The sequence below is a fragment of the Melospiza georgiana genome, chromosome 3 (assembly GCF_028018845.1).
Source record: "Melospiza georgiana isolate bMelGeo1 chromosome 3, bMelGeo1.pri, whole genome shotgun sequence".
Lineage (NCBI taxonomy): Eukaryota > Metazoa > Chordata > Aves > Passeriformes > Passerellidae > Melospiza > Melospiza georgiana.
The window spans coordinates 113,331,695-113,355,009 of NC_080432.1; the positions used below are offsets into that span (position 1 = coordinate 113,331,695).

The 23,315-nt window shown below is 40.9% G+C and overlaps 1 protein-coding gene across 2 annotated transcripts; it reads left to right on the top strand.

Annotated features, from left to right (window-relative positions):
* Positions 1-139: 139 nt before the first annotated feature.
* Positions 140-19,873, top strand: CASP8AP2 (caspase 8 associated protein 2). 2 transcript variants are annotated; one of them, XM_058020493.1, is made up of 10 exons: positions 140-272; positions 1,305-1,380; positions 2,540-2,620; positions 4,309-4,409; positions 5,570-5,644; positions 6,656-6,771; positions 8,556-11,053; positions 11,861-14,792; positions 16,073-16,172; positions 17,487-19,873. In XM_058020493.1, the coding sequence occupies exons 2-10, from the start codon at positions 1,332-1,334 to the stop codon at positions 17,541-17,543; spliced, it is 6,009 nt and encodes a 2,002-aa protein (XP_057876476.1). In that variant the 5' UTR covers positions 140-272; positions 1,305-1,331; the 3' UTR covers positions 17,544-19,873. The 2 variants fall into 2 exon arrangements, with proteins under 2 accessions (XP_057876476.1, XP_057876477.1); XM_058020494.1 differs by lacking the exon at positions 2,540-2,620.
* The last annotated feature ends 3,442 nt before the right edge of the window (positions 19,874-23,315 follow it).

The window sequence follows — 23,315 nt, forward strand, 5'->3', positions numbered from 1 at the left end:
CGCTGGACTCGCCTGCCCGCGAGCCCTTTAAGTCTGCGTCGGGAAGGCGGCCGAGGGCGGGCGGTGACGGACGCGGCAGCGGGTGGCCCCGGCTCGGGCGGCAGGAGCGTTACGCCCCCGGCGGCGGCCGCTCGCGGAGGCCGAGCGCGGCTGTCGGGCGGTAACGATGTCCCTGCAGGGGTTTGGCAGCGAGATCGCCGACAGCAGCAGCCGCCGGCATTAAACCTTGGTCTTCCCGGGAGCACCGCCGCAGCAGCCCGGAACGACACCAGGTAAGCTCGTGTGTGCCGTGCGGCACAGCCCCGGGCAGCCTCCAGCGGCCGCGGCCCAGGCCTGCGTGCCCAGTGATTGCCGTGAGCTGCGGGCCGGAGCAGGCGGCAGGCTGCCGGCTCGTCCCGCCGGGAGCAGCGCGCGATTTCCCGCGCTCGGGGCCGGGCCGGGATGGGGCCCGCGGCCGGGAAGGGGCGAGGGGGCGGGGCCACGGCCGAGGGGGTGGGGCGCGGTCGCCCCGCGCGCCTCACTTTGGCGCCAACTGCTCGGGGCTGGGGGCGTGGTTTGGCGACATCACAGCGGCGGATGCGCCGTGCGGCTGCGGCCGTTGGCTGGCGCGGCGCTGGCCCCGCCCCCCGCTCCCGGCCTGCGGCGGCCGGTGGGCGCTCCCGGCCCTGCGCGCTCCGCAGCCGCGGCACAGCCTGCCCGCCCCGCGGGAGCCGCCACCGCGGCTGCTCCTGCGCCCAGACCCCCGGGAGGCCCCGAGCTCTAACGCCGCGGCAGGAACTGGGGCGGGCCGGAGCCCCTTCCTTCCCGCGTGTGCGGGGAGGGCGAGGGGAAGAGCGGCTGCCCCTGAACGGGCTGGGAGCCGCTCAGCGCTGCTGGGCGCCTCTGCCTTCCCCCCTGCCAGCCCCCCAGCCCGGTGCCGGTCTGACTGGTGGTACCAGACAACGGGGATTTGCTTTTAAATGCTCAGTAGGGAAGAAATCGGAAATATCAAATCAGTTTATTTTAACTGGGTAAGCTGCACGTTGGGATAAACTGTTCATATCATGCAGTGCTGATTTTCATTTCGAAATTTCTTTGTCGGATCGATAAGTGATAGTTAAACATCTTCAGGATGCTCATTCAAGTAACAGATAATTTTTTACGTTTCTTGTTGCCTTGATCCAGGAGTTTTCCTACTCTAGTGCTAGATTTTATTGAAGAGCAAGGGCCACATGTAGCACAGGTGTAATTTATGTACATCAAGATGGTGCTGTTTTATGTTGCTGTTCTGAAGTTGTCGATTAATCGGTTCCCTTTGCTCCTAGATGGGGAAGCCATAGGGAGTTGGTACCATGGCAGCGGATGAGGATGGACTGGGACTGTACGATATCCGCTACAGTGGTGAGAAGTGTTAGATTACTTTCTGGCTCCTGGGGAATTAATTAAAGCAGTCTTATGCAAATAAATAGGTCTAGAAATAACTTAGAAAACAAATTTGAAGTTGTGACAAATACTGATGAGCTTCAAATGTAATTAAATGGTTGTGGCACAATATCATGCAAGCCCTATCCCATTAGTAAGTTTGCATGTGAAACTCTACCTGTGTACTTTGGATTTCTGGAATGTTTTGAAGGGGTCTGAAACTGGTCTCTCCCCTGCCTTTCCCAGTGTCTAATTAAACCTTCAGCTGTGTCTTCGTGAAGCTTGCATTTGAACAGTGTGGGGCACTGCTCCCTTGTTTGCTGTTTGTAAGAGCCAATGTGCTCCCAACTGCCACAGTACCCATAAGTATGGGTAAGGTTTGCCATTACCCAGGGTAATCACAGAAACTGCCACAGTACCCATAATCAAGGTAATCTTTATTTCCAGCTCCACAGCTGGTTGATTTAACACATATTTGGGAGATTCCCAGCCTCAGAAGGACTGTGGATATTGATGCTTTTCTTTATAGAAATAATATTTGTTGCAGAAATTGAGAGGTGTACATAGAGGACATGAGAGTGATAAGAGGCGCTGCAAAAAGACATGAAGCGAAACTAAGATGATTTAGATTAAAATACATTTACAGAATCAGTTAGTGTGTTAGTAGATGGCAATACTAAAGACTAAAATTGGTGCTATTATGATAAAGACTGCTACGATGCTTTCTCTTTAGCAAGAAATATTTTCTTTAACAGTAGTGGTTTTATCATACTGAATCTTTTATTTTTGTTTTTGGATTCTATATGTTTTGTATTTAGTGTATTCTAAGAAAAGAGTTTCAAAATTAGATCAATTTTACTTAATTTGTCATTTTAAAATATATTTGCCATATAGTTGGCTTTATGCACAGTTCTTGTAGTTCTTTACAAGCTGATCTTACAATTTACTTCCTGATGGCTGATCTTTTCTCCACAGTAGCAGTAGTTTCCTGGATAAAATTCCCCTTTTACTGGTCTGTACTATAACCTCTACTATTTTCTACTGGTATAGAGTCACAGCTGTGCTTACTTTATGGGAAAGGTAGAGTTTGCAGTTTACTAAATGACTACTTTAGCCTTTTTTTTTTCCATTGCTTTAGCTGAAACTTCCCCCTTCAGGGAAGGAGATGAGAGCTCTGTGGATATTTATGATGGCTTGGACAGCAGTTTGTCGGTTTCTGGTAGGTTAATGGTGTCTCACTGCTCTGCTTGGCACATTACAGAGTCTCTGCTTCTTGAGCTGATTTCAAGTAAAACATATTTAGTTTTAAGTTTACATTTAGCTGGTGCAACCTATGATTCAGCAAGCGACTTGTTTAAATTCAAGACAAATATCTTAGGCTGTATAAATGCAGCAGAGAATGCTTAAATCTGTTTGCTGAATGAAAGACCGTTTTCCTAATATTGGCTATTTGAAGATACTTGAGCATGTATAGGGGTGCTGAAAACCTTAGCTATTTTATCTGTGCCTTGATAGTAGGGTGTTTTACCTTGGAAAAAATACCCCTATTTTGTGTTTTTGTAAGCTTCAGGATCAGATCCAGCAGTCACTGATCACTAAATCCCCAGTGAGAGATCCAAAACATGCTTTCAGTGTGATACAGTAAATTCAGGGTATCCTTTAAACCTTTTGTTACTGTCCAAATAATTTGATGTGCTGTTGCAGCACGGGCTGAAGTTCCAGCCAGGATACACAAAGTATCACAATACAATTTCAGAAGGCTTTAAGCATTTTCCCATACAGAATAATAACCTCATATCACACAGAAGGCTTCAGGCATCTACCTTTCTTGTTCTTTAGCCCAACCTTTTACACCTCTCATGTTGCTGCACTGCAGCTGAGTGCCCTCTGTTCCTTTGGTGCTGGTCAGTGCCCCTGGGCACTCCCTGGCTCACTGCTGTCAGTGCTGCTCACAGCTGTGCCCACTGGGGGTGAGGCTCAGCCACAGCCCCACTCCCAGTCACCACAAACCTGTGCCTACAACATGCTAATGTAAATTAATTTCCTCTTTTAACCTCTTTGAAAGTGAAAAATAAATGGATTCAGCACTTTTTTTGTGAGCCTTTGTGTTTAGTGAAATGCTGTTTCTAGTATTTAAGCAATTATTTCTCTCCTGATATTACTGCTGTGAGACCATTGAATTTGTATGAAGAACTGTACTATATCCTACAGACATAAAGCATCTATACATCTTTATCTCATTTTGCATTTTGTATTTCTTCAGTTCATATTTCTTATATGGAGATGCATTGTTTAGTAAACATCAAAGACACAAGGAGCAATAGCAATGCAGTAGAAACATTTTAAATAGTCCAGTTTTCAGTGACCTTGGGATTTTAAATTTGCAGAGAGGGCTGGTGAGATCTTTGCTCTGTACAGATAAGATGTTGTTTATACATCCTCTTGCATTGTGTTAATAATACTTTTTGCATTATGGTATTGTCCACAGAATGAAAGCACAGCTTTGATAGCTGACTTCATTTATTTGTCTGCAAATGCATCTGTATTTCAGGGGTGTCATAAGCCAGGTCCTCTCAGTGAAGTGTATTTGGTAGACAGGACACCCAGGCTGATTTGAGGAAAAAACACTATAATTAAATAATTTCGGTGTTGGCTTGTCAGTTGGTTTTGATTGTTTGGGGTTTTTTTGTTTCACTTTCATTTCACTTAGAGATGGCTATTTCAAGATATCTCTGTGCCTTATTGCAACATGGTATGATATGAGCATGTAATAATTACTTTGTGTGTTGTTACCTTGTAAGTAAAAGAAGTAAAACCAAAATGCACAGACAGTATAGAACTGTGTACAAAATGCAAGATGGTTAGAAAAATACCTTTTTTCTCATGTAATTGCTTTTCTTTATATAGACAATTTTGCTCCAAATACTACACCATCTAGAAGCAGCTTAAATTTATTTGATGAGATATTAATTGAAGAAGGGACTGCAAAGAAAGCATCCTATGATGAGGTATGTATTAATATGGGGAAAAAAACTTCTGATGTTTTGGGGGGGATTTTGTTCCTCATTTCCTTGTGTGAGAAATAAAGTACAGAAAATGTTGTCAGCATGCTCACATTGTAGGAAAAATAGGCTCTTTTTAAGTAAGTAAAAATAGGAGTGTGCCAATAACCTCTTAGAACAACAAGTTCAAGTGACTGTCACTCTGTGACATGATCTGTTCCCATTTCTCATCCTTTGCATGCAGTTCATTTATCAGCTGTGTTATGGGAAAATGTATGGGAATTTCCCTGTAGTCAGCAATCTGGTCAGACATCTGATACAAAGCTAAAATATTGACATTTCTCCCAACAAGTTTTACCAGAGTAAAGCTGGTAAATCTGTGATCTATTTTACATGTTGTTAAATTCTGTCCTTGAGACTGAAGGTGGCCATGCAGCAGGTAACCGCTTCTAGCAAATCAAGACAATGCTCATTAAATAACATCACCAATCCTGGCCTGTAAGACACATTTAAATGGCATGAAAGGGACAGGCATTAACAAATGTTACAGAATAAGTAGGAGTGAAACCTCCAGGACTCCACTGAGTAATGAAAATATCACTTTGCAAGTTTGAAAGTTGTTGACTGTTTGAATGGAAGTTGTCCATTCTCCTGTGAAAACTTTGTCACTATCTACCTCTAAAGAAGAGCTCGTGCCAAATTTATTTCACTTAACTTTGTGATCTCAGCGGGATCGTGTCCTTTGCAGTCTATTTTTGCAGCCCAAGTTTGTTGTAGTAACTTTTTGTTGTGTTTTTCCTTACCTGTTTTATCTTAGATGAGCTCTGTCAAGAGTCCCCATCCATTTGGCTCTCAGAACTCCTGCTCCTTGGCAGTTGTCTTTAATTTCACAATCATATGGCTTCCTGTTATTCTTCACCTATTACTGTGAGGCAGGCACACCTAGATTTCCTCTTAGCTGAGTGTTTGTGGTGTTTTAGAGATCTGCATACCAATTGGAGCATATTGGAGCCTTTTGTTTCAATACGGCTTTCATATGTTCCTTTGGGGGAAAAGCAGAGGTTTGTAACATACATTAATGTGTTAACTGACTATAGATCTTGAGAAGTAACTCTTCTGTATAATTAAGTCCATTTCTGTGCTCTGAATTCTTCTCTTTTTGACAGTTGCAGGCAGAATATGGAAAATGTCAGCAGCAAATTAAAGAGTTGATGAAGAAATTTAAAGAAATACAGGCACAGGTATTGTAGTTCAAAAGGAAATATTGTCAAGATCATGCAAAGTAAATTGAATATTGCTTTGAGAAAGCAATTTCATATGCTTTCTAGACTTGATCCATTGCACGGATGGTTTGTAAAGCATCCCTGTGGATGTTAGGACCTTGTTCTGCCTAGGATGGTTGGGGGGGATAGCCTACTGACAAGATCAGTAGGTAAATTAATGTTTCACAATGTTGCGTGCAGTAAGGCTTTATTTGGTTAAAAGCTATCTTCTGTCTTCCTGATTAGAAAGTAAATGTGTCAAATGAATAGTTATCAGAAAGGTATCCAGTACTCTTGTTTTTTTAATGCTCCATGGACAAGTCTGCAGTGGTAAGCAGCTGCTGCCCTGTGACACTTCTGTATTGTTTTCTGCAAAACTTGTCTACCTTTCTGAGCAGGCTTTGCTGAGGACAATTATCAAGAGAAGGGACTAATTTCTAGGGTTGGCAGGATTCTAGAATATCATCCCTAGAAATGTTAGAATGATAAAGTGCCCAAAGTTGGTTTTGATACTTTAAAAGACATACAGTTACCCTCTTTCTCTGAAAGTGCTTGAGAGCTACATCTCTCATTTGATGCAATGACCAAGAAAGAAATAAATGTGTAAATGAATGAAGCAAAGAGATGGATTATCATTTTTTAGCTCGCTTGTTTTATAGCTTATTTTAATTTTACTAAATTGTATGCTTGAAACGGTACACATTTCAAGCATATTTCTTGTTAATAAATAATTACCAAGACCACAAACAGAAGCATAAATGTGAGTAAAATTTCAAAAACAAAAAAAGCCTCATACTATTTTGGATCTGAGTAATTCTGATTTCTTTGAAAGATTTTACATATGTTTTACTGTCACTTTGCCAACAATGGGACATTTTCCTAGTGATTGTCTTGCACTGTTTTTCATTACATGGTTGGATATCCAAGCTAATTCTTTTTTTATTCTCTCCCTCTCTCTCTTGCTGTCTCTTTTATATATATTTAAAATAGAATATCATTCTACAGAATGAGAACCAGGCTCTCAAAAAGAATATTTCAGCTCTTATCAAAACAGCAAGAGTGGAAATTAACCGTAAGGATGAAGAAATCAGTCATCTGCATCAAAGGTACAAATAGACAGTAGAACTGAAAACATGCTTGTGATCTGATCATGTTTATATACTTGTTAGGAATTTTTGTGTGCATTTCAAGAAAAATTAATGAAAAAAGTAGTAAATTATTGTGTGGTTTAGAACCAGTACAATCAGAGGAAATACAACTCTCCTTTGCCTGATGAGGTCTTGGGTTTCTACTTAAGAAAAGAAGGAGTCCACATGGTGACCATTTGCATGAATTTTTGTTTGCAACCCACTATTCCTTGTGGGTTATCTAACTATCTCACATGCTTGAAAGCATTATCTTACTAGTTTTGAAGCTGAATTGTGTCTGGTTTATGGCCTCAGACATGAATTCCTTGGAACTTCTCAGACAACAACTGAGAAGAAATGAATTATATTGTGTTTTCCTGGCAAGATATGAAATCCTGTCTCAACTAAAATTATTTCTGTGTACCACTGATGTTAGTGGCAGGAGTTGAAACAGTGGAGTGTGGATGGGAGAGCAGCTGACAGTAGGGTTTCTGAACCATGTAAAGCCAGAGCAGGGATTTGGGATTCAGGATGCCAACGTGTCAGAAGGTTCCCTCCTTGTCACTCGGGTCACACATCATTGGTTTGTTTGTATTTTGGTTTGACCATTTGATATTTTCCTGCACCAAAACATTTTGTGAAGAAGTTTCCTTTGAGGTCCCCATGCTAAAGGCTATTTGCATGTAAACTATGCAGGTTTCTTTGCTAAATACAGAGAATTACTGGGCACAGTGTGATGGAGATCAAGAGGTTTTGACATGTGTAGTTCTTTCAGCTCATCAGCTTTCACACAAAAGCTGTCATTTTCACACCTTTGAGGGCAGTGAATTTAAAATTAAATTCTTTGAAAAACAACTTTTTGTTTTGAATATTTGACCACTTTATATACTTTACAAGCTCCATTTCAATATCATCTGATGGTGCTGAAAGTTTGTGAACAAGGTATTTCATCTAGATATTTTGGAAGCATCCATCATGGAAAATTGTGGGAAAATTGGTGCCTTGAGAGCTTAGAAACATGCCTTGTCTGCTGCATGGTTTATAGTAAATTAGCTTTTCTTAAGCAATGCATCTGTGTGTAAAGATTATTTCAAAGTTAGTATCTCTCAAAGAATTGTTAGTGTTTAGCTCAAAAAAAACCCCTCAAATATAAAACCACAAAACCAAAAAACCACAGCTGGATACAATTACATTAATCAGACATGTATACCCTTTCTAATTTGATTTTTTTAAGTTATTTTTAATATGATGACTTCTCAGCAGTAGCATGTGGCCTTGATGAGGCTTGGTTATCTATCTATAATGTGTACTTGTTTTCTGGAGCTTGCAAAAACTCCCACATACAGTTTATTTCCTTATTGATGGTTTTTAAATTATTATTATTTTAAATCACTACTGCTGCAAAGAACAGCTTTTTTTTTTTTTCCCTGGGGGAGAGCTCTTTTTATTGCTGGACAATGAAATACTAATTTGAATTGAGATTGTTGACTAGACTCAGTATTTTTTAATAAATCTTGATTTTTCTTTAGATGAGTTTCTTTTGGAAAATGTATATATCAATTGCATTCTTTTGTTCTGGGCTGATGGAAATTGTTAAATGTCTTTTTATATCACCCTTTCTTTCAGCTTGAAATTGAAAGTGTTAACAATTTTTACAGAAACACGGATTCATTGCAGTTCAGCTTTAGTTATGCTTAAATAAATTTAAAAATTTAAAATTAAACATCTTAAAGATAAGATAACTTTTTTTGTTTTATAAACAGGCTGTCAGAATTTCCCAACCATCGAAGCGTTTTCACCAGAACATACCTTCCAGGAGCAACTAAAACAAAAGATTCCAAATTCAGACCTTCTGATTTTGGTGACAGCATGAAGATGGAGCACAGAATGAAGAATGACTGTCCAAAAGATGCATACCACAGTTACTCATCTCACAGCACGGACAGTGGCAAGTGTGGCTCTGAGAAAAGGAACACTCCACTTTTGCCAAGGCAGCACCCTCCTGAGGAGCCCTGCAGTGATGGTACTCACACGTGTGCACTGAGCTATGACCACACCTCCACCAAGGAGAGCAGAAAGGAAAGGAAAGAGACCAAAAGCAATGAGCAGCACAGCAGGGGAAGTGGCAGCAAGTACAAAAGAGAAGTGCATCAGAGCACTGGGAATGATGGGGACAGCGAGGAGGGGAATGCGGATCCTCAACAGAAGCTGAAAACCCTCTCAGAGAAGGCTAGTAAAAATGAATTGCAACAGAAAAGTCAGAGCTCAAAACTCAAATGCAGTCCAAGTGTGGAAAGAAGAGCAGAAAGGGGTGTTTCTTCCTGGGAGAAACAGACAGCTGGTAAAGACAGATTTCAAGCAAGAGGTGAATTGTATGCTGATGAGAGATCACAAAATGTATTAAAAAAGGACAATAAAACACATGATAAAGGTGAAAAACATGCTGGCCAAAAAAATAAACCGAATGAGAAGCTGCAAGAACAAGCAAGGAGGCCTAGCAGGGGAAGCAGTCCACACTCCAAGAACGACCATTCAAAGAGTCTTCATGAATCACATAAATGTCGTGCAGAAGAGTCCAGAAAAGTAAAGCACACTGACTGCAAGAGAGACAGGAGCACAGATGATCATGGCTCTCGAGAAGGAAGGACTTCACCTTCTAATTCCAGCAGCAGAGAGCATAAATATGCACGCTTGAAGGAAAGCAGCAGCAGACATGAATGGGAAACAGCACATTCCAAATCAGAAAGACACAGAACTGAGGAAAAAAGGAAAAGGGAAAGAGAGGATCAGGATGAAAATAGACATTTTAGAAATGAAAAAAAAGTTGCAAAAGAATTTTCTCACCAATCTGTAAAAGACTCCAAGAAAGGTACCCATGGTACAAAAAGTGAGAGAAACAAATCCTCTAAGCTGGAAGAAACATCCAGAGTAGCAGGCACCTTAAAAGATAAGGTACCCAAAACTAAAGGTAATCACACTGGGCAAAAAAACAAAGACTTAAAACTTAGCTTTATGGAAAAGCTAAATTTAACTCTTTCTCCTAATAAAAAGCAATGTCTCTCTGCAATGGATGGACTTAAAACACCTTCCCAAAAAGCCACTGATGAGGGAGGTGCAGAGCTCACCCTGCAAGCAGAGCTCTTAGATTGTGCCCACCCTGTGGACTGTGGTCCCACAGGGCACAGTCATTCAGCACTGCAGGTTCTGGGCACTGCAGCTCAGAGCAGCCTGGAACCAGCACTGCCTGTTGCTGCCAGTTCTGGAAATGGAGCCTCGAAAGCAGCAGCAGATGCAGCACGGGCTGAAGCAGTGCCTGCAGTCACAGCTGATGAGCCAAGCTCAGAAACCTTACCAGAAGAAGAAGAAGGGGGTCAGGTACAGCCCCAAGCCTTGCCAGCAGCAGCAAAGGTGCTGGTTCCTGATGAGATGGACTCTGAAACGCCTTCAGAAGCAGCACAGACTTGTGATCCAGATGCATTGGAAGGCTCAGTAAAAACAGCAGCCATGACAGGTCTGAAGCACCCTGAGTGTTTGCCCCTGGAGGTGACAGGGAGTGTGGCAGAGTGTGAAGAGCTGCCTGTGACAGAGGGTGAGATGCAGGATGATGATGAACCAGCAGCACAAGTGGCAGGACCTGAACCTGCAAGTGCAAGTATGGGAGACCTAGAGTCAGCAGAGAAGAAAGAGGAAGATAAAATGTGGCTGGCTGCTGACACAGAAAGCTCTGCAGATCAAAGTGGCTCTCAAAATGCTGGCTTAGATGACTCAGAAGCCAGAAGTTCTGGTGACCCGGAGTCCTCTGACATTGCAGATGATAGCAGTGAAACAAAACCAGACTCTTTAATGGAAGTAGTGAGGGATGATGATCACCTGGCTGCAGAAAATGTTGACTATCCCATTGAGGAAAAGAGTATCTGTGAAGTTAATACAAGTGCATCTCATTCACTGGACAGAACTAGGATAAGGGATAAGGATGAACCACTAGTTGACCAGAATACTTGTGATCTGGGGCCAGACCTAGCTGATAACAGTACTGCAACAGCATCTTCTCTCAGTGGTGAGACGTGCCCTGTGACTAAAGAGAGAGTATTAATTAACCCAATTTCTGTTGATGATGACAGCTCAATCCTGAGCATTGATCTCAATCACTTGAGGTATATTCCAAAGGCAATCAGCCCACTGAACAGTCCAATACGTCCCCTGGCTAGAGCACTGAAGATGGAAAGTCCCTGCAAAGGCCTTGTGAAGACTTACAACAAAGGTATTTGCATGTGTATATTCTAATTTGTTTTCTACATAAAAGATCCTCTCATGGAAAGCAGAAACTACTTCTGACTGCTTTCTGAAAAATACAAATTGTGTTTTCTTAAGCTGTGTATGTCCCAGTGGTCCTTTTTGTTAGTGGTGGCAGCATTTAATGTTGCAGCCAGGATTGTATCAATTTAAATATTAGTGCTCTAAAATTGATCACTATTGACAGAAGACTGCTTGAAATAAGAGTTTTGTATTAACTTACTAAAAATAATACATATGCATTTCTTAATTGTGACTGGTGTTACATAGATCTCTTTAGGTTCCATTATTGGGTCATTTATTCTCAGTTTGCTTTAGTTTTGAAATTGTTAAAAGAAAAGCCAACTATTGTATGTAAATATTAGTTCATGTGAGAGTTATAATTTACCTGGTGCAGTAATCAGAAAACTTGTTAAAGTAAATGGAAAGAAATTTAAAACCGATGAAAACTGCTACATTTTTATCTTTCCTTTATCTTTATCTTACACAAATTGATGTATTTGTGAGATAGTTCACATATGTTTGGTGAAATGTTGAGGCCCCTTAAAGCTCAAAATTTGCTCAAAATAAAGTTTCATTTGCCCTTTAAAGCTCAAAGAAATATATTAAACTGGCAGCTACTGAAGCAAACCACCCAAACTCGTTATAGCTCAGGCTTCATGAGCTCAAACAGTTCTGAACAATCAGTCTACAGAAGAGAATCTTGTTGTTCTGAAAATATCTGTTTAAAATTGCATTTTTTTGTGGTGATTAGCAAACTGTTTTCTTTTTATAGATTTAATGCCTGAAAGTACTGTTGTCATCTGTCCCTCAAAGAACTTGTCAAAGGAAGTAAACAAAGAAAATCAAAAGCCAGTGAGCATGTCTGATGAACACTTAGAGATGGAGTCTCGGCTGAGTATCTCTTCTGATGAAATAGAAGAAGGTGAAATCATAAGTAGTGATGAAGATAAAGAAAGATCTAAACCAGAGAGAGGCTCTGAAAATACTAAAAAGTCAAGACCGAAAGCTTCTTCTGAGGCACGAAATTTAACCAGCAGCCCACAGAATCAAAATAGCAAAACTGTGCACTGCAGTGAAGATAATGGAAAATTTGTTTCTGTGCAAGTAAGCACACAGAAGAACAGAGAGAGGCATAAAAATCAGACCTTCAGATCTTCAAAGAATATGAAGAAAAACAAAACTGTGAGCATTGCTTGTCTTGAAAAAATAGTTCATGTTATTGTTGAACCTTCAAATATACAAGAAATCATGCAGATGCTCAAAGCTATACGAAAACAGATGAGGAAAAGTTATATGAAGTTCAAAGTACACTTCCCAGTTCAGCATTTTCACAGAATTATAGAATCTGGGATCATAAATTTTACAGCATTAATAAGATACTTGAACTTTTCCAAGATGTGTGCATTAGGTGATACGTTAAAATTGAATATCTGTGATATTATAGAGTCAAAACTTAAACAAGTTAAAAAGAATGCAATAGTGGACCGTCTTTTTGACCAGCAAGTATCAGATATGAAAAAACAGTTGTGGAAATTTGTAGATGAACAGCTTGATTACTTATTTGAAAAGATAAGGAGAATTATAATAAAGCTATGTGATGTGGAAAATGAGAGTGAGGAAGGGAAGTTTGAAAGAGTCGGAAAGCAAAACCACAAGATCAGTCATAAAAATGATGTGGAGAGATCTAGAAAAAAGTCCCCGAAAGAGGGTTCTCAAAAGCCTGAAGAATATATTTCAAAACAATCTGTGGATTATGAACAATCTAACTGCCACCATGAGAAAAATAAGCTAGGTGCACCAAAAACTGCCCTTACAAAATGTCTTAATTCCATTGATAACACAAGAAATTCCCAAACAAAAGTTCACCTCTCTAAAGAGAATAATTTACAAAACACTCTTACTCCACTGAAGGGTGTTAAATATGAGAAGGAAGGTCTCCAGCTGTCCAGAGATGCTAACAAGTCTGATCTTAGTTATGAGCTTCTCACAGAACAGCAAGCATCCAGTCTTACATTTAATCTAGTAAGTGATGCTCAAATGGGTGAAATTTTCAAAAGCTTATTACAGGGTTCTGATCTGTTGGAAAAAAATGGTGGCAATATCAACAGAAATGACTGTGAATTCAGGACTCCAGAAAAACAGTTTTTAGACAGTCATAAATACAGGGATAATACTGCTGAACTAGAGCAAGACATCAGTGCAAAGGAGGCATGCATGGATTGCAAACTGGATGAGGACATTAGTTGGACTATTGTTTCACCTGTAAGAGCTCCCTCACTGGCATCCAGGTCTCAGATGCCTGTTGATCCAGATGTGCTGGATGAGAGCTGTATGTTTGAGGTTTCCACAAACTCAGCTTCGTGCAAAGAAGATGAATGCAATTTACAGAAGAATAAATCTTGTATTTCTTCTATCCTCCTTGAAGATTTGGCTGTTTCCTTAACCATTCCATCGCCTTTGAAATCCGATGCTCACCTCAGCTTCCTAAAACCGGAGAATAATTCCAGCTCAGCTCCAGAGGGTGTTGTTAGTGCACATTACAGCGAAGATGCACTTCTTGGAGAGGAGGATGCCACTGAACAAGACATTCATTTGGCTTTGGAATCTGATAACTCAAGCAGTAAATCAAGTTGTTCCTCATCATGGACAAGTCGGCCTGTTGCTCCCGGTTTCCAGTGTCGCCCCAGCCTCCCGATGCAAGCAGTGATCATGGAGAAATCCAATGATCATTTCATAGTAAAGATCCGAAGGGCAGTGCCACCTGCCTCACCAGCCTCTGAGCAGATGGCTCCAGTGAAGGAGGCACAGGCATCCTCAGCCAAGACTGGAAAAGGAGAAATGAGAACGGGGGGAAAAGAAAAGGACAGCCCGAGTGCCACCGTGAAAGAAACTGTCAAACCAGATGTGGTTAGCATGGATCACTTGCCTCATGTCAGCACTGAACAAGAACAGAATTCTGCCTTAGCTCAGCCTCTGAAGGAGTCACACAGTAGTGTTGAAAAAGAAGAAACTACTGGCTTGCTTGTAACCTCTAGAAAATCTTCAGACGAAGAGAGCCATGACACTGAAAGCCTAGATAAAGGCTCTGAGCAATCTGAGGCACAGAAATTGCAAGTATCTGAAAACATAAATGAAATGCATGTTAGATCTCAGGATTCTTTTCCTGCTGGATGCAGTAAGAAGTCATGCATAACAGATGGTATTGTTGGTGGAGCTTCATGTCATACAGTGGAATCCAGAGCAGATAGCAGGACTCAGGAAACTTCAACAGGAAACTCAGAAGTCAGTGATAAAAAGGAAGAGCTGGAAGAGTGCTTGGATTCATCTGCAGACCTAACAGAAGAGCTTTCTGATGAGACTGTAGCAGGTGAATGTGATCTTGAAGCAAAACCCTGTTCAAAGACTAGTGGAGGATGTCAGATAAGTATAGATGATAAAACTAATAAGAAGAGGAAAAAAGAGACTATCAAAGAGAATTCCAATTCAAAAAGGCAACGAAAAGGAACTGAATCAGCAGGTGAGGGGAGTGATGAAGGTAATGTCAGGATTGAAGATAAAAATTCATCACCCAAGCAATGTTCCAGTAAGAAGAATGACCAGCAGAATAAAGACTCTTCTCCCTCGGCTTCATCTCCATCCTCACCTAGCCTCTATGCCAAAAACATCATTAAAAAGAAGGGAGAAGTAGTAGTTTCCTGGACAAGGTAATTTCTGATTCAATCTGCTTGATTACTTTGGGGTTTTTTAAAACTATGTGAAACACTGAAAATAAGGAGGAAAAGGGGTTTTAGCTAACGACCAAAGTTATTTGGTAGCTCTACACTCTTCTCTAAAAAGGAGAAAGGGAGCCTGCTTTTATCAATGCAGGATTGCTGTAGGAGATTGGTGTCCATCTCATATCCACGTCTCCCAAAGCAGGAGTCCTTTTGGTTTTTGTTTGGAAAGCTTATTTGCTGAGGTAACATGACCTACTGTAATCCACTCTGTGTTCTTATTTCCCCTGCCCGGTTTATTTTTTCTGTCCAAAAATTCCAGCCAGGCTTGGTAGGGGATGAAGTTCCTTGATGTTCCTATGAGGCATTGGTGACTGGTGAAGAACAGCTAAAGATTTCCCCCTCTGAGGGAAGGCATGAGAGCGAGCAGTTTTCTGGTTTTGGGCCTGAGCTGCTCAATCTGTGGAAATGGAGCAGTCAACCATTCAACTCAATGTATTCTGATTTGCAGGATGTGGGTGACAAATGAAATGGTTGTCTGTGTCAATAATGCATGCAAAATTATTGTGGTGTATTCTTGTTTTTAAGAAACTGTACTTGGCAGTTTTGCTGTTCTTACTATATAACTTGACACAATGAACACTTTATAAAGGGGCTTCTAAAATTTTCAGGATAGACTTTTCTAAACTATAGTTCAGATATAGTGAGTTTCTAGGTAGCATTTTAAAAGAGAACCAGTTCCTTCACAGAAAAAAGACAGCAAAAGCTAATGTGATTTTTTTAATGTGCAAATCAACAAGGTAGAAAGAGACTTAAAATTTTCTGTGTGAATATGACCGGGTTTTCAGTTTTGCAGGTTTTGTGTATCTTTGAACTTTTATCTTTTTTTAAAAAATACATTTATTTAAATAACTAGTCATTACATTTTTCTTTGAAATTGAAGAAAAAATATACAATTTGTTGAAGTATGATAGGTTTCAGCCAAATAAAATTGCTATCTATACATTTTGCCTAAATTCATTGATGAGACAGACAGGAAATTGGTGACGCACTTCAGAACAGACTCCTGGATTTTTATTCTCATGTGAGCAGTAGATGTGCTCTGAGTATGTTTGTTACATTAAGCCCCTTAGAGAAGTCAAACATCCTGAAGTCATGTTCTATAGTTTGGAAATACTCTGAATTTTATATATACATGTATGTATTATTTTGTTTGTGTACATTTACACAACTATATGTATTAATGTTTTGAAAATGCACTTTTGCTGTAGAAATGATGACAGAGAAATTTTACTGGAATGTCAGAGAAAGGGACCATCAAGCAAAACCTTTCTTGCCTTGGCCACTAGGCTGAACAAAAGCCCAAGTCAGGTAGGTGATGATCATTCCTGTATGTACTACCAGCAGTATTCCTACATTTACAATTACAAATCTTTGGAGATCATCTGCAAATCTGTTGTTTTCCTCATGTCTTTTCTGGGAGATTATTGAAAAAAAAAGCATCTTAGATTCTGCCAGTTGTTACTTCTTAAAAATACACATAGGGATATTATGGGGATTCTTAAGTACCTGTTTGGTTGCTGCATTGGAACTGCTCCACTCATAATCCAGGTACAACAGGATTGTTCCATTGTTGGATCAGCACTTAGATAAAGAAAGGCAATTTTGAGAGGCCTGAAGCCTTTGGACACCTTTAATGAATTAGAAAAAAGATTCAGTTTAGAGCTGAGAAAAAGTATCATGATTGTGCAGAAAGGTCATTTTTAATAAAGGCATTTCTTTTTTTCCTTTCACTTTTAATGTAAGAGTTTCAAAGGACACAGGTACCAAATTAATGTAAAAATATTCCCAGAGGTTTGCATCTAATATTATACTTCGGTTGAATTGTTCTCTTAATATATATCCTGCAAATCTAGAAAGGGAGAAACACATTTGACTCCATTAGGAAATCCTGCATGATTGGGATTTAGATTTTAGGGTATTGTGTTGTATGGTTGTAGAGTTTTTGTGGGGTTTAGAAGCTGTCGGGGTGGCTGGTTAGATAAAATAATGTTATCTGTGCATTTATGCCTCTCTTCCCAGTTAGTTTGGTGGATCATCAGTATGCTATGGCAATATGTATACAGCAATAAAATGTAGTAGCTTAGAGCTGATTGAGGCCACTACTTCAGCTGTAGCTATGTTCAGGAAAAAGGCCTTTTGCTCTGATCCACAGACCAGTTTTGTAAAATCCCTGTCAGGCAGATTATTCCATGATGAGCAAAAAATACCTGAAGCAACAATTGTACAAGAGGGTAGGAAATAGCCAATAAATGGTGCTTTATGTGGAGTACAAAATAAGCTTTTGTCTTTACATTTGCATTTTACTCACAGTTATATGTGCCAAATTCAAGGCTAATTGGCTTTGAAGCCTTCATTTTTCCCCCTTCTTGTAGGGACACCTGTGTTGGCTCTAGCTGTCTTTGATTAACCTGGAAGCTATTTCAAATAAAAAAGGTACAGGAAGACTTCCTAGATCCAGTTAATATGTTAATGGTGCTCCTAAAATTCTACTAAAATTTCTTCAAAGTAAATAGTGGTGGTCTTAAAAAAAAACTTGATGTCAGATCAGTCTGTTGTGGTAGATGTGGAGGTCGGGGGCTTTAATGATATGTCTTTTTTTTTTTTTTTTTTGTCCTCTCTTAGGTTTCAGAAAGATTCAAGCAGTTAATGAAGCTGTTCAAGAAATCCAAGTGCAAGTAGACTCAAACCAAGTTTCTTCATGGTTACAGGGCTCAGGTGTTGCCTGCAGGGATGGACTGGAGCCACTGCATTCATATGGTGGGACTATGGGGAGCTATCTGAGTCAGAATACTGAGTTTGGTAAATCCTGTGCACTGTTAGTATTTACTTGTCTGAGTTTCCTCTGAACTCCTTTAACAGAGTGACACAGAGGGAACTTCACAAGCCAAGTGGCCAGGAGAGAAAGGGCTTTGACACTGCACATGGGGCAGTGTCATTTCAAGGGGGTTATCTCTTATCAGTTAAAGGTGTTCTGTGCGTGCAGACAGGGGCAGGAGTGGGAGTGATGGCTCTTGCTGCACTTGTTGGAAGTTCTGTGTGTGCTGATGTTGAACTGTGATCTCAAAAAGTAAGAGTGCTTTGGAATCCAGTTGATAGATAATCCTGGAAAATGACAGGTAGGTCATCTTGGTGACTGTGGAACATATTTTAAGAAGTGAGGTCTTTTTCTTTTAAAATAAGGCAGGGCAATGATAGCAATGATTCCAAAAGTTGCTTATCTAGTAATTGTGTTCTGTTGCTCAGGAAGAGGTGGATCTTGCAGCTTGTTCTTAACAACCATTTGTGACAATTGTTTACTTTCTAGAGATGTAAATCTAACAGGATCTGTTTTCAGAGCAGTCAGTGTGCAGGGTGGCGTAAATGTTACTTTACATGAACGCTCCTCTGCAAAGGCCATTGTGTTTTTCTTTTCCAAATTACATCTGGAAAAGGTACTTTGTTTAGGTCTTCAACATAATAAACATTCTGTTTTGTTAAAAAAAACCTAAATATCGAGGAGTGATTTTCTTTTAAAAATTGCTTTCTTTTAAAAATTCAGAAATAGACTTTACAGTTTCATAAAATGTGACTTCATAGTTAATAACCAGAAGCAAGTTTTTTTCCATAAAAACAGGCAGTTTTCAAAAGCTTGTCAACTTGGCATGTTTTGACAGCAATTGCATCTATATTTACACATTGTTTAGTGCATTAGAAATTCATTATGTTCTATTTTAAAAAAATCTGTTATAACTGTTTCCAGTTTTACTAGAACATACCTAAAGTGTGTGTGTGTGTATATATATTTACACACACATCTCATACACACTGCTGTTTATCCCAAATTTCTAAAAATGTTTTGTTTTTTTTTCTCTCTGTGAAACATTCCTGGAGGTTGCAGGGGTTTTTGTTTAACGAATTCATTAATTTTCGAGGTTTTATTTTCTACAGAGGATTGGAATTGCTGTAGTCTTTATTCAGTCAGAGCATCTGCTGAGTACAGTTAGACTTCATTTAATAGCCCTCACCTAAGTGCATTGCCTTTCAACTTGGATTGAATTGGCTCTTTTTCAGAGTCCAGTAACCATTTCTTCAATGTCAGCGTGTTTTTTGTTCCCTCTCCAGCTAATGGGACAGACTTCTCTTTCTAATAAACCATCAGATAATTTGTCAGTGATGTTGTCACTGACCCCTTTGGAGTGTGGTACATGTGGCCTGTGGAATGGATTGTCGTGCTGCCAAACAGTGCATTGTCCTTGTTTTGGGCAGTGCTCTGGAAACTGTTACAAGGAACAACTTGAGTGGGTGATGATGTCAGTTCTGGCAGCCTTCCATCTTTTGTGCTTGTTTCTGAGCATTGCTTTCAATGATCAAATCTCACCTTCCGTGCTTTGCTGTCAGTCAGTGCCTGGTAATTTCAGTTGGGGGATCAGTGCACCAGCCCGTGCTTGTTCTTAACAAATGTTTGTGACAATTGTTAATTTGTTGGAGATTTAAATCTAACTGAAACTGTTTTCACAATAGTCAGTTTGCAGAGAACTGTTGATGTGTGCGGAAAATTCAGGCTCTCCCAAGAGTGTTGTTTTAACCATATCCTTACAAATCAACATGTGCACAGTACTGAAGGCTCTGAGGGAAGTCACTTCTCTCCAATTAAGTGCTTCCTCTCTGCATCAAAAAAGGCAGGCAGTATTTTATTACAAAGTTGTTTATTCCTTATGTGTGTTTACTTACTTTCATATCTGTATAGGTGATGGGGGCAGAGTTTGACGGTTTTGAATCTGACTTGGATTCCTTTTTTGTAAAGTGTGAAACTTGGTTAATGTTCTCTCTATTGTATCTATGTGTACAGGTTCCTATGTGGTCATGTAAAATATCTGATGTTTGTATATATATAAATATATGTATAAAAATAGAGCTTTGTTTTAGCCAAAGATGATTTTTTTAAAGTATATAAAACTACAGGTTTATTTTGTATAAACTGAATAGTTTGCTTACTGTAAGAGCAATACAAAAAATAAAACTCTAAAACTCACACACGTGTTCTTGTTGAACAAAGGTTGGCTTGGAGTGGTTTTGTAACATTGTTTGTAATTTATTTCTCCAACAAGAATTTTGATACATATATGCCAAATGTACTGTATGTAATTCTACAGTCTACTTTGTGAGACCTCAGGTAAATCAAAATATTTTCTAGAACTGTTGGTTAATGGCTTGACAGCTACACATGCTGTGAAGCAGCATTAAAATTTACTTCTCCTAGTTTGTATAAGTGAGTAGCTATGTTGATGTTCTGGCCAATAAACATGGAAGTTGTCAGCTGCTGCTCTGCTCTAATTACTGCTCTGAGTACATACCGCTTATTTCTTAGTGAATGTGACTGGAAATTGGAGAATTTCACAAACCACATAAAACCCTTAAGCCAGTTAGGAAACAGGACCTACAACTTCAGTATTTTTTCTGGAAACCTGGGGTTATTGTTGAGTGGAATATTACAAAGGATAAAGACCATTTCGTGTCCCAAGACCTTTCACTGGAAGAGTGTAGCTGGTGGCCCTGCAAGATTCTTACTCCAACTTGCTACTGAAGGATAGGTCTACTTCGGTCCAACACACATATTTTTACAGGATCCTGTTTAATTTATGTGAGTATTCAAAAATTTTCCAGAGTTTAAATTAAGAGAGTGGAGATGTGCATGATAGTGAAATCATGGGGCATTGGCCATTGAATTTTGAGGGATTCTCTCTAAGGCAAAGTCTGTTGGCAGCTAAAGGTGTACATACAACAGTTGTCTTAACTCAGAACACTTCCTTAGATGTCAATCCAGCAACACATAGCTATTCCCATTAAGGCTTTCCTCTCATTGTATTCACTCTAAAACCAGATGCAGAATAATCTTCAGCAATATGTCTTCATGGAGGGAAGCAGCAGTAATAAAGCATGCTGAGGAGCAGTCTTAAGGATTTCTTAGAAGAGTCTATGAAATCAGTTGAGGCATTTCAGAAGCAGAATTGGCTTTGCTAGGACAGATGGATAGAGCTTCAGGGGTGGCTGTTTGGTTCCTGTGAAAGGTAACTTGCTCAGAAAGAGCGAGTTAGTACCAGTAGTAACAGTAATGTTTGTCTAGTAAAATGGAAAGAAGTTCAAGTGAACTGACTTTTTCAGTAAGCCAAGGAATTTCTCACTCTAGATAGTGAGAGTACAATGTATCAGTTTAGTGATTTAGTCTAAAGCTAAAATTCTGTAGTCTCACCTTTGCATGTCATTATGCCCATAGCTGAATTGCTTTGGCTGCAGCCTGTTGTCCAGCTCACTGTTCACATCCAATTTGTGATGGGTTTGGTGAGACAGCAGACAGCATGTGCACTTTGGAGTGGTTTTGACCCTGTACTGTTAGCTTTGTTGTGATGTCAGAATTGTGAAGTATTAGTACAAGGAAATGCTGCTGTCTGTGTTATAAGAAAATTACTATTAGTTCCCATATATATCTTTTTCTGTTTTTCAAATGTGTGAGTGCCTGACAAGAATGTCAAAACCTGCAATGCTATAAAAAGTGTATTTGGATCTAACACTAGAAGAACTTATTTTGTACTAGCTGGGAGTTCTAACTTAGAATCAAAAAATATTGTGAGTTGGAAGAAACCTACAAGGGTCCAGCTCCTGGCCCTGCACAGGACAGCCCCAGCAATGTCACCATCTGCCTGAGAGTGTTGTCCAAATGCTTCTTGAACTCTCAGGCTTGGTGGCTGTGACCACTTCTCTGGGGAGGCTGTTCCAGTGCTCAGCCACCTTCTGAACAAAGAACCTTTTTCTAATACCCAAACCTAAACCTTGCCTGACTCAGCTTCAGGCCATTTCCTTGCATCCTATCACTGGGCACCACAGTGACGAGATCAGCATCTGCTCCTCATCTTCCCCTCACAAATTTGTAGATTGCAATGGGGTCTCGAGGCTGAACAGACCAAGTGACCTCAGCCAGCTCCCCCTCAAGGCCCTTCACCATCATTGTTGCCCTCCTTTGGATGCTCTCTCCTATGGCTGAATGTCTTCCTCACACTGTGGCACCCAGAGCTGTCCCCAGCACTTGAGGTGAGGCTGCCCCAGTGCAGAGCAGAGCAGAGCAGGACAATCCCCTCCCTTGCCCAGCTGTGCCTGATGCACCCCAGGACAGGGCTGGCCCTCCTGGCTGCCAGGGCACTGCTGGCTCGTGTTGATCTTGCCATGGACCAGGATCCTTTCTGTGGCTCTGTTTCCAGCCTCTCATTCCTCAGTCTGCACCTACATCCAGGGTCACCCCATCCCAGCTGCAGAATCCTGCTGTCACACACAGGACAGAGTAAATGCCACACTCTGGATTTGGATGCTGGGATTTAGTGAATAACCACCAGGACCGCCCTCCTTGGCTGTGATCTGCTCCTGCCCCAGCAATATGTTCCCTGGGTCTCTGCTTCCCAGCAGGGAGGTCACTCCTGCTCAGGAAGGTCAGGCATGAGGATGTGCTGGTTCCCACTGTGCTGCTTCTCACAGTTGCCTGTTCAGTCACCGCTGGCCAAGGTCCCATCTCTGATCTGCAGGATCTATTCCCTCCCACCAATCCACACACAGCCTGCTGTCAGCTCACGCTGTGAATCAAGCTGGCTCTGTCTGTGGCAGGAGCTTACAGCAAGGGGGTGTCCTGAGGCACCACAGATTCTTGCAAATGCAAACACCACTGTCCCTGTGCCCTCACCCTGCTTCCCTTTCATGCACAATTAATTATATGGTCCATTAACAAGCTTGTAGGAGCAGTCCTTTAACAACATTAATTATTCTGCTGCTACAGCAGAAATGCAAAAAAATTGTCCCTGAACAGCCCACTGTCACCTGCCTCGTCCCCCGAGAAAACCAAAACCTTAAACCAGGCTCCCCTGAGGGCAGAGTGAAGTAGGCACTGTGGTTCTGGACCTGCCAAGGGACAGGTGGGATGGGACAGAAATGTGCTGGGCCCAGAATGAGCTGCTTCTGCAGTGAACAGCTCTGACAGGGTGGGCACATCATAGGTGCTGCAGCTCTTGCTCTTTTCTCAAGCTTTCACAGCCAGCAGAGGTGAAGAGGGGGCTCCTGAGAAACACCTGGGACTGTGGAAGCTGCTGGAGATGTCAGGTGAAGAGCATCTGATGAGGCAGCACACAGGACCAGGCCTGAGTCAATGCTCTGAGCTGAAGCAGCAAGGAAAAGATTTAAGGACTTGGTGGCCAGATTTGGAAAGAAGAGACATGAAAATAAAATGTCAATGGCAGGTATGTGAGAGTTTATGGATGAGAAAGGCATGGGGAGGTCTGGATGAATATTAATGCACATCTCAGGAGTGAAAATTGTATTCCTAGTGCCTGTAAGGCATTTGTTTGTAATGTGTGCATAAGCCATACATCTGCTGTGTTAGGCTGAGGCTAGAGGAGAGCCGCTGCAGCCACCTCAGCTGCTGCAGGGCTCTCA

Bases quoted from the DNA above. Each gene is read 5' to 3' on its own strand.
- CASP8AP2 (XM_058020493.1), top strand. From the start codon at position 1,332: ATGGCAGCGGATGAGGATGGACTGGGACTGTACGATATCCGCTACAGT. The intron at 14,793-16,072 runs GTAATTTCTGAT...CTTTTGCTGTAG, and splicing joins GTAGTAGTTTCCTGGACAAG to AAATGATGACAGAGAAATTT. The intron at 16,173-17,486 runs GTAGGTGATGAT...GTCCTCTCTTAG, and splicing joins TGAACAAAAGCCCAAGTCAG to GTTTCAGAAAGATTCAAGCA.